The following is a 12283-nucleotide window of genomic DNA, read 5'->3' on the forward strand; positions in this document are numbered from 1 at the left end:
TTACCTTAAAGCTAAGAGGGAAATACCTAACAATTAGAGTAAAGCTCGATTATAAAGTGCCCTAGGGGGATCTTAAAAATTGGAACACTGTATCAGAAATTTATTGAAAATATTTCCATCCATTTTTATTGTTTTTATTAATTTATGATAAAAAAGTGTCAAAATAACAAAATTTACATACATTCCTTTAAAGAACATGTTTAAAATAAAACTTTATTGTTTTTGTTATTTTGTGATACCAAGAATACAAAATATAAAATGTTAATTATACGAATTTGTTTTTATGCATTAGTAGTTTAAAACACTCTTCTCTACTTCCGTAAAGTTACGTTACGGTAAAAATGTTTTTATATTGATAGAATAAGAATTTTAAATTAGTAGGTTTTATTATAGTTGTAAGTACGTTATAAAAAAGATTCGCCAATTTTCAAGAAATATTTCTTACAACCAACATTAAAAAGTGAAAAAAAAAACTGCCAAAATGTACGTACGTAAAAGTATCTCTAATTAAAAAAAAAAAAGAAATGGAAGACGGAATTATAGAATAGTTTGTTTTAAATAGTTCCAGTTCAAAAAATATCTTCTGTTTTCTACAAATATCTTTTACATTTTATCTTCGAAGCTTATAATGTGTGAACGTGTTCATGAAAAGTACTTCATAATTTACTCCTTGTTTTTATTTTAACACAGGAATTGAATTCTTCTCATAAGAAATATTTAATAACCAAGTACGTTATATAAAATGTTGATAGAAATAAGACCTTGGACTCTTTATTTAGTACGTTTTAAGTGTAAGTACTTACTTTGTCAGTATGCTATAAAAAGTTTTGCCATTTCCAAATATGTTTCATTAAGGAATATATAATAAAAAATTAAAAAAAAAATTGCTTTACCAAAAAGTCTGTTACAATTCATAATTGGCCTTTTGTTTTTGTTTTAACGCAGAAATTGAATACATCTTATAAGAAATATTTAATAACCAAGTACGTTATATAAAAATGTTTGTCTGTTGATAGAAATAATACCTAGGACTCTGTATTTAGTACGTTTCAACTGTAGGTACTTAATTTGTGAGTATGCCATAAGAAAGTTTTGTTTCGTTAAGGAATATATAATTGAAAATTAAAAAAAAAACTGCTTTGCCAAATAATCTGTCGCAAAATTTATTTTTTAACAATTTACAAGAATATTTTGTAATAAATACATTTCTAGTTCCAGTAGTACCTCAAATATATCTTCTTTTTTCTACAAATGTCTTTAACATTTTGCCCTCAGAAACTGATAATGAAAAGTACTTCATAATTTGCTTTTTGTTTTTGTTTTAACGTAGAAACTGAATACTTCTTATAAGAATATTTAATAATCAAGTGTGTTATAAAAGTGTTTTTCTAATGTTAGACAAGGGTAATATGTTGGATTCTTTATTTAGTACGTTTTAAATGTAAGTACGTGCTATGCATGTACTTTATAAGAAACTTTCACTAATTCTCAAAGGAATTTCGTTAAAGAAGACAGATAGATATAAGTCGTCCATTGTATAACTTTATTTTAGCGATTTCCAAGAAAATTTTGCTGTTTTAACGAGGTGACATGTTGATGATACAGCTTTCTATTATCGTTTTTATATTTTGTTCTCAAAAATCAATTAAGTATGAATTTTAGAAACATAAAAAGTAGTTTAAAATTTCTCTTCGTATCCGTTCTAATCTAGAAATTAGGTACTTTTAATCAAAAGTACTTAATAACCAGGTACGTTATAAAAAAGTTTAATCGATAATTCTATATGAAACTAGACACTTTATTTGGTATGTAATATGTGTGTACGTTAAACTTTTCATACTTCCTAAGAAAAATTCAATTTTTCATAATAATAAACTTTACCAAAAAGTTGTACGTCTTGCTTTGGAGAATTTAAAAAAAAATTGCCTTCCTAGTACCCACGTCAGGACAAAATACCATCTTTGTAATGCTTCAGCTTTCTATAAAAGTTTTTCATATTTTGTTCCGAAAAATCAATTAAGGATGTTAAAAAAGTAATTCATAAATTCGAATATAAAGATAATTCGAACCGTGAAATTATATACTTTTTAAAAGAAGTATGTAATAACCAAGTACGCCATAAAAACCTTTTCTCTTTTGATAGCCCCATATACTTTTTATTTGGTACGTATTGAACGTACCTTATAAGAAGGTAAATTAATTTTGAAAAAAAAAAATTGTAATTAACAAATTTTGATTTATTACATCAAATCAACAAATCCCTCATCCCTCCACCACCAACAATGCAGTAACTCAATAATGGCATGCTCACAACAACCTGACCTACATTACCGGGTTAAAGCAATCGATCTTGGCATTGGTCAGTGGTATTAGAAAAACTACATGTGATCCCTTAAGCGAATCCAATATTCCGAAGTTGACCTCTCAATGTCAGAGCCCATTTAAAAACGTTAACGACATAATTATATCTCTCTATCTGCTAATTTTCCCAGTGATAAATTATTTAGAGTCAATTACGAAATTAATGGTTGGCATGATATAACATGGTAATTTGCTGTGTAACATTAACATGATACACACACGAATCAATTCCTAGGCGCAATATTAAATTTGTTTGGGCCGACTAAAAAGTTATTAAACATAAATGCGAAAGAGGCGTAAACCTTGCCAGGGAATTATTATAAATCAGAAATTTTCTGGAATTGGCAATCACGTCACGTGCCCGTGCTCCGATTCAGAAACTAATTTATTTCGATTCCGCCGACATAGAACTAATTTATTTGAGATGTAACCGTTAGTCGGCGGCGGACTTTGCAACGTAACTGCAGATTTAATTTATCTCGAAACGGTTTCAAAGAATGTAAAGGGAAAGCACTGCACGTGTCGATTCGGGTAAACTTTAATTAACCGGTTCATTATTTCTGGCTTGGAACTTCTTTAGCGAGACTCGACGATTTTTATGTGCCCAAGAAGTTTTCGCCAGTCCGTTAAGCCGGTTAGTTTTTATTGAAAGGAAGTCCGAGTTTCCGTGACACAGTTTCTCTAAAACTAGTAAAGTGAATTGGCCTTCTAGCACGGTAATCCATATCGATTTTGTGTTATTGTTTTTATTTTACTGACCTATTTCACCGCGATACATCATTTTGTCTCGGTGAGGCTCACGTCCACCATCGTGACATATAGAATTCCATAAACAATTAGTCATGTTTATATTGGGAGTCAAAAAACAGACATTTATCTAAACAGGAACTGAATCACTGTTTAGGCAACGAAGTCGGGTTCCAAATTTTTCGTCTGGCGTACCCGAAGCATGCGTACTGAGTACGGTTTTCAATTTATAAACCTATTTGTCGTGGGCATTAAATCTATTAATATAAATTGAGACAAACACTGTGCACTTTTGGTCCTGCGTTGATGGAAACCAAGAGACGCCAAGGAAACGACTGGAATCGACTTTATTTTAATCAATCAATAAACAATAAATTATTAATGTCAGTTAAATTACCCAAGCAGCAAATTTATTGCTGCTTTATTTTAAGTGCTTTACATATAAATTGCTAGCTCAAACATACTAGTACCACGACAACAATAAATCCATTACAGGGACAATTATATATTATTTCTCAACAACAATACGTAAGGAACATAAACAGCAATTAGAACAAACTAAAAACAGATAATTTATAATCCCACAATCATCCAGCCGTTCTCAAGGATAACCATTTTGTTTTATATTCCCATGTCGACGGTCGCTCATAAAAAAAAAACTTGTTGATTTGCCAATACCAGCTAAACACAAAATGTTATATGCAAATCGTGTTAGATAATCAAATGTAAATTCGAACATTTAACTGCAGGACACATTGCGAAGAATATCAACCTGTCCACCGGACAAAAATTCCACGCGATACGTGCAAGATTCGAAGACGGGGAAGAAAGAAACACGAGCCACGCCTCGTCGAATCGAACACGACGACGGCCAACTGTGTGCAAAGACAGACAGCAGCAGCAGCATTGCGGGCAAACAGATTCGCACAAAACGTCCGGCCTTATCTGTAGAACAAACACGCCGGAATGCTGATAAGCCACCGATTCCAGACGTGTCTAAGCACTTTTATCGAAAGGACCATTGTTTCGTTTGTCCGCTGTAACCATGCGGAGATGCACAATTGCATCTTTCTGTGTAATGCATGCGGTCGTGCATGTCAATATTTAAGTTGTTTGATTTTAAATAACTTATCTTTCTTTAAAACAACTTTCATTTAACATTATAGTAAACAATTTTTTGCCAACGTTCTACAAGTAAATTCAAAAAAAAAAATCTGGATTCTTAGAACCGAAGACAATGATATAAATGAACAACATATATTTGGAGAAGTATCTGGACTATTTGGTGGATGTGATATATCTTCTTATTTAATATTTAGAAGTTCGTCTCTAAGTAAGTTGGTGAAGGGACAGCTGACTGTTGCATTCATTCTTGATAGGTAGTCAATATAAAAATTCCTGCATTGCACTTTGCAGTTATATCTCATAGGTTAAGAAGAAGAAGAATAAGTACTGTGATATCGATTTACCATCTTCAATCCATTGTCTAGACCAAGAATTGTTGTGATCAACCAACTTTTGCCTGCAATGAGAGAATTGTTAATTGACAAATGCATAATTTCGTGCTCCTCACTTATTTGATGTGTGAATCCATTTGTTCAACTTTTTATGAAATTCTTTGCATGAAGCCTCTTTTTAATGCTTGATTTATTTGAATTTAATAACGGGTCTACTTCCAAATCTATTGAACAAAAATAATGCTCAATTTCTTCGTTGCTCTAGGACTGAAAACCTCATTGGCACCTTCGGTGTTTCATTATAATTAACAATTTTTTTTTCAACGTAGGTAAATTAGAGAAAAAGTACGAGAAAAAATGCTGAGTTCTTGGAACCGAAAAAATTGGACATTGATAAAAATAAATAATAGACACATGGAGAATGATGGATGAGGTAGAACTTCTCATTTAACATTTGGAAACTTCCTTTGAGTCTCTAATGCAATATACAGCCTTATATTGTCTAGAAGAAGCCCATCGCTTTTTCTATTGACTAAATAAGCTCATCTTTGAGTAAGCTGGTGAACTGGTCAATTTAAGGACAGTCGACAGTTGCATTGATTCTTTGGCCTCTTGATAGTTAGTTAATATGAAAAAGTTCATCCCCAATCCACTTCGCAGTTATCAAAATTTCTCTTGATTTAAGAAGAAGATGTATTGGGCTATTAGAACCACCACACTGAAAATTGTCATAATCAATCAATTTTTCGTCGCAGTAGTAATACTTTGTGTTATCTTCACTTATTTGATGGAAAAAACCATTTGTTGAACTTTCTAATGAAATTCATTGCATTAAGCCTCTTTCTAAGGATGGATTAAACGCAGTATAATGATTGGTCTAAATACAAATTTATTGGACAAAGATATTCGTTGATCCAAGTTTGAGGAAGACTTTGACGTTGTCCAATTTCAGTACTTCATTATAATAAACACATTTTTGCCAATATTTCTATAGGTAAATTTGCGATAAAGGAAATAGTAAAATGAGAAAAAAAAAATGGGTTTTTGGAACCGAATAGAAAATTGACCTCTTCAGAATTGATTAGTTTGTTACGTAAAAAATTGACCAATGATAAAAACATAATATAACATGGGGAAGGATCTCAACTATACGGTGGATGATGTATAATTTCCCATTTAACATTTCGAAGCTGCCTTTAAGTTTTTAATGGTTAATCTAATGATTAAAGAAGACTTTGAGTATATTGCCAAACTAGACAATTTAGTTTGGTCTTTTCATAGGTAGTCAATCTGAAAAATTTCATATGAAATTCACTTTGCAGTTATCAAGAAGGAGAGGATTAAGTATTGTGCTATTAACACAATGAATTGTCATAATTAACCCGTTTTAATTGATATGGAATCTGTTTGTCCAAATTTCTGTTGAAATTCATTGCAAGAAACCTCTATCTAATGGTTGATTCACCTCACTTTAACATCTGGCTTATATCTAGATTAGGATATTGCTCAATTTCTACGTTGATCCAAATTCGAAGAAGACCTTGACCTTGTTCACCTTCACAGCTTCATTACAATTAACAATTTTTTGCCCACGGTCTAGAAGTACATTCGAGGAAAAGTAAAAAGTCAAACGAGAAAAATATTCTGGATTCTTAGAACAAAATAGAATATTAATTTCAGTTTTGACTTCTCTTCAGAATTAAACAGTTTGTTATGTAAAAAAATGAACAATGATAAAAATAAGCAATAAACATGGGGAAGGACGGACCTGGACTATATGGTAGATGAGGTAGAACTTCCCATTTAATAATTGATAAGTAATCACATTAGATTTGCCAGTTTTAACTCATTGTACAGACCGAGAATTGTCAAGATCAATCAATTTTTCTTCGAATCTAGTATTAATATCAATAATATGACTTGTATTGCGTGCAACAAGATAATTGTTATTAACAAACGTCTAATTTTGTTGCCCCCACTTAATTTATGTGGTTGTCTAACCTTCTGATGAAATTCACTCCAGGAATTCTCTTTCTAATAGTTGATTCATCGCAGATAAATAATTGGCCTATTTCCAAACCTATTGGATGAGAATATTGTTCAATTTCTTGGTTGGTCCAGGTTTGAGGTAAACCTCGACATTATTCATCTTCGGTGCCTCATTATAAGTAACAATTTTTTGCCAACGTTCTACAAGTAAATTCGAGAAAAAGCAAAAAGTAAAACGAAAAAAAGGAGTTGGGTTCTTGGATCTGAAGTGAAGATCAATCTCAGTTTTGATCATCTCTCAGAATTAAACAGTTTGTTATGTAAAAAATTGGATATTGATAAAGTTAAACAATAGACATGGAGAAGTATCTGAATTATATGGTTGAAAGTGCAGAACCTCTGGTAACATTTGAAAGCATCTTTGGTTGGTCTTGCGTTGTCAAGAAGAAGTTGAAAACTTTTTCTATCGATTAAAGTCTTTGTCTTTTAGTAAGTTGGTGAACTGGTCAATTAGCGGGCAGTAGACAGCTGCATTAATCCACTGGCATCTTGGTAGGTCAATATAAAAAATTTTAGGAGTTTCAGTAAGACCTTGACCTTGTTCACCTTCAGTGCCTCGATCGCCGCTTTTAAATCGAGGAAACTAAAACCGTACGATTTCATCCATTACAGCTTCTCCAAAGGCATTGTGTATGTGTCGTGCTAAATGAAGGGCAACCATAAATCACAATTGACAAAACGTCCTTCGTACAAATGCAATTTCTGCCCCTCGGGACAATTGAATGAACCAGCCTTGGGTTGGAACAAAGCGCGTTCCGAACCCCACGGGCTTGATTTCACCCAGTTATATATTAAATCGATCGGTCGGGTGTTCCACGAAGGCCGCAATTTTCCTCCCGACGCCATCAATTTAACGCATGCAACGCCGCAACGTCCTGCCCCCACGGGGTCGTGTGTTGAAAAAAAGTAACGCAAAACGTTGGCGTGGGCACGTAGTGGAAGAGTGCCCGCCAGGATTTTTTCCATTAGGGCAGGTCGTGCGGGTGGGTGGTGCGGTCCCATCGCACGGCGGGGCCGGGGCAGCCCACAGACACGATCACCGTAAAACCGTAGTCCAAATAAACAATAAAGCCGCTCGATAAGTTCAAGGTCGCGAGTCGATTCGCAATTTTCCACCGGCTCCCGCACAACTGCAATCGTGACTCTGGAACTCTCTCCCGGGACAGTGGCGGCGCGGCGGTTTTTGTCGCGGCGTCCAATCAGGAGCAGACATCTCCGCTTTTGATATAAAATTTCGAATTATACGAAATGCCAATATGTTTTTCCAGGATTTTATACTAGATGATTCAATGCCATTTAAATTTACATGTAAATAACGATAATCCTGTCAGTATCAGATATATCCTGATTTAAAATTAGTTTCAGCAAATCGGTTGAAACCAGTAATATCCAATCATTTTTATTATTACTATAATCCACGAGATAGAACAAAACAAAAACATCCGTGTCTCCGTCACCGATATTATAGGTAGATCATGGTCAATATCGTAATTAATTACTAGTGACATCTGTAGTATATATGTTGATGCCTTTTTGATCTTAGTAGTACCAACCTACACTGACAAGAACTTTCTGAACTAAGAATCTGAAAATTTCAGAAACAATAAAATAATTCCTGTTATAAAATATTTTTATATTGAAACAATCACAGATCCACATTTACAGTCACCAAAAAGGGTGATTTTGTTTACCAAATTCGAAAACCTAAACTTTTAACTTTCTTTACACCAATGAAATAATTAAAATTAAACATGAAATGCAACTATGAATATATTGATATAATAAGTTATTTACTTCACCCATACTAATGTCAAACTTTGAATCTGAGTAATAATTATTAATTATTATAATTATAATTATATATTCATTTTCAATTTGTTAACTTTATTCACACTATATCAAATTATATACTAATTTAAATTATTATACATGAATTGAAGGTAAAGGTTATGAAACAAATAAATTATGGAAAATATATTTAAAAAATGGTTTACAACAAGGTATATCTTTCTACTGGTTAAGTTTTAAAATAACTATGTTTTCTGTTTATATAATTGTTAATTCATAAATCTGTAAAAGATTAAGGACACTTAATAAGTAGATATCTACTTTACCCATATTAATGTCAAATTCTAGATAACAGAAACTTTAATATTTTATGTTTGAATTGAAAATAATGGTTATAAAACAAATTTATATTTGAAACTTGATTTAAAATAAGTGCTTAATAACTGAAACTTTTCGGTATGTAAAATTATATAGTGATAGTTCATATTCTATTAAAGAATAAGTACATTTTGTCTCAGATTAAGTTGGTTTGTAAAGTAAGATAGTTACTTTAGCAACAAAATTGTTAAATTATAGATAAAAGAGATTATAATTTATTATATCTATATTGAAAGTAATGGAAATATAATTGAAAAATAGTTTATAATATGTACATTTTTCTGCTCGTTTGGTATTAAAATTTTTAGTAATTAATTGCATTGTTTTATAAAGTTAGGTATCTACTTTACCCACATTATAAATAAAAGAAATTTTATATTTTTGTGTCTTGAAAGTAGTGGTTATAAAACAAATATCTTCTAAAAAGTATATTAGAAAAATGGTTTACAATTTAAAGTATATTTTCCTCTTACTTTAGTTTTAAAATATCTATAAACTTTCATAAACTTTAAAATAATAACTACATTCTGTCTCATGTTCAAGTTTATTTGTACAGTTAGGTATCTACTTTACTCACACTAATATCAAATTATAGATAAAAAACTTAAAATTTTTGACTCTGGATTAAAGGTAGTGGTTATAAAACAATATATTCTGGAAAAAATATAAGAAAAATGGTTTAAAATATAAAGTATATTCTCCTGCAGCTTTAGTTTTCTGTACTGTAACGTTTCATTCTGGATTGAAAGTAGTGCTTATGAAACAAATATATTCTGGAAAATATATAAGAAAAATTGTTTACAATATATAGTATATTTTCCTGCAGCTTTAATTTTAAAATAATTATTAGTTCTCAAAATCGTTTTAGAGTACAAAATATATTTTTCTATTACATAAAATTTTGAATACCTATAAGTTATTGTGTAGAAATAATTCTTAAATTGGGTAAGAATAAAGTCAGTTTCGAGTAGATTTCTAAATTTAGATCCACTTATCCATATTAATGTAGAATTATAGATAACATAAACTTGTATTTTCTATGTTTGATGGAGATTGTTATAAAACAAATATAAACTGAAAAAACATAAAACTGAATGAACTATAAAGTAAGCAATATTTTATAGAAATAATTCAACAATGTTCTGTATCAGTTTCAAGTAGGTTCTGAAGTTATATACTTTACTAATACTATACTAATGTATTGTTTGTTTTAAAAACAGTTGACAGTGCGAAGTAGATTGATATAGTAAGTTACCTACTTTATCGGTACTAATGTCAAACTAATAACTGGTTCAAAATATGTTATCTCCTTCCTAAAACCTTATCACCAGTTACCTAAATTATACTTAAATGGAAACCCAAATGTGAAAACCGAACAAACTCATGTGTGTGCATAGTCATACATGTGTTAATTCATACGTAGGTGTTAATTTCTGGGACCTTGTAAATTTTTATTGCCATCGAAAACATGTTTTCAATACATTGTTTACTTTTGCAACGATAAAACTAACCCAATGTAAGCGCAAACTAACCAGCCTCAATCTGTTTTCCTAAAGCAAAGCGATGAGTTATTTGTCGACGCATCTATTGATCCAATCTAGCAAATGGTTAAATTTATTTTTGTGTAGTCGTAAACAACGACCTTAGTTGTTTTATTTGCGTCAGATCGCGTTAATCTCGAACAATACGTTTTGCCAATGCCATAAAATTTTATTTTTTAAGTCTCTTACCGATAACTTCAGCTTTTTCCGAGTCTGAAACAGAAATTAGTCACAATTTAATAACAACATAAATATTTCTCAAGCCGATAATTTCTCAAGCAAGTTACCAAATTATCGTCAAATTTGGTCGGCTGCCCACAAATCGTTTGTAAAATATAAAATGTATCAATTTATTGATGAAATCCTTACTTAATGAATACATAATATACTTGTTATTTAAATGACGATGATAACCTTAACCACCTCATTCAGTCACCCTGAACACAGACCGAACTGAATAACAAACAATTTGATTTACGGCAAATTTCATAATGGAATGCAAATTATTAAATAAAGCACTTTGTTTTCTTCGGGACAGTCCAAATGGATCCATTGTGCGATGTCGCTTTATTAGTCCGGATTGTGTCGACGCTGATACAAAACGTCGTCTGCTCCCGTACTATAATATGTCCTGTCGTTCAAATTATCTCGTTTCTGCCGAGGCAATTTTCTATAATCTATTCGGTGTCTGGGCCACGAATTCAACCACTGACAAAATGGGCGAATTTAATTATGAACGTCTGGGCCGTTGATTAAATCGTCGACTTTTCTGTGTTTCATGCAACGTCGCCCGCGAAATGACGCCAGGGAAAAATTAATCAATTAATTGTTCGATCTTTAGGGGACGGGTGACGATACCCCACTTTTGATTATAAGACGACAAAGTTCATTAACGATGCGTTATATAACTAGATAATATTAATTAGAATTATACCTTCATTAACGTGAGAAACGTTTGATTTTCTGCCTGGTGGCCTTCCCATTTAATAGCAACGTTACAAAGCTCGCAAAACAAGCGAACTCGTAAACATATTTAATATGCAACAATGCAACTGCAATTCGACGGGAATTTCAAAAATACCCAGTTAAAATGTTTCTTGACCGTTTTACGCAGTTGTTTATTAAAGTTTAATTAATTAAAATCATAGCAGTTGTCGTCTGCATGTATTTTTTTAGTATAGGATAGGATTAAATGTAAAATGCGTAAAATAATATCTCATAGTTCGGAAAATATACTTTTAAGTTTTCCAATTGAATATTTGGTTTAGTACTTCATTCACATTAATGATAAATTACAGTACATCCTATCTCATGTTCAAATTGATTTGTAAAATGCAAAGTTTTTGTGTCTCTGAAGGTAGCGGTTATAAAACGAATATATTCTGGAAAATATAATCAAAAAATGGTATTCAATACGAATTATATTTTTCTATTTCTTTAGATTTAAAATAATTATTTTATTATATTATATTTTTTTATATAATTATAAATTTTCAGTATAAAATTGTGTAGCAATTGTAAAATAATAGTACATTCTGTTTCATTTTCAATATGTTCTGGAAAATATAATAGAAAAATGGTTCTCGATATATATTACATTTTTCTGCTACTTTAATTATAAATTTTTCAATATAAAATTGTGTAAGAATAATTCCTAAAATGTAAAATATTAAGTATATTCTGTTTCACGATCAAGTTGATTTGAAAAGTTAGATATCTACTTTACCCACTTTAATGTCAAATTATAAATAATAGAAATTATAAGTTTTTGTGTCTAATTTGAAGATAGAGGTTTTAAAACAAATATGTTCTGGAAAATATAATAGAAAAATGGTTCTCGATATATATTACATTTTTCTGCTACTTTAATTATAAATTTTTCAATATAAAATTGTGTAAGAATAATTCCTAAAATGTAAAATATTAAGTACATTCTGTTTCACGATCAAGTTGATTTGAAAA

The 12283-nt window shown here is 31.0% G+C and overlaps 1 protein-coding gene across 4 annotated transcripts in view; it reads right to left on the minus strand.

Annotated features, from left to right (window-relative positions):
* LOC109600456 (aryl hydrocarbon receptor nuclear translocator-like protein 1) overlaps window positions 1-12283 on the minus strand; it is a 64003-nt gene that overhangs the window by 40454 nt on the left and 11266 nt on the right. For 2 of the 4 annotated variants that reach the window (XM_049963823.1, XM_049963822.1), the window contains exon 1: window positions 10313-10403. The exons of 1 other annotated variant lie outside the window; for it this stretch is intronic. In XM_049963823.1, the coding sequence (XP_049819780.1) occupies window positions 10313-10364 (52 nt within the window). In that variant the 5' untranslated portion in view covers window positions 10365-10403. Of the gene's footprint in view, window positions 1-10312; window positions 10404-10510; window positions 10535-12283 lie in introns of those variants that run through there. One more of the 4 variants, XM_049963824.1, reaches the window with a different exon arrangement.

Source organism: Aethina tumida, chromosome 2 (genome assembly GCF_024364675.1).
Source record: "Aethina tumida isolate Nest 87 chromosome 2, icAetTumi1.1, whole genome shotgun sequence".
Taxonomy (NCBI): domain Eukaryota; kingdom Metazoa; phylum Arthropoda; class Insecta; order Coleoptera; family Nitidulidae; genus Aethina; species Aethina tumida.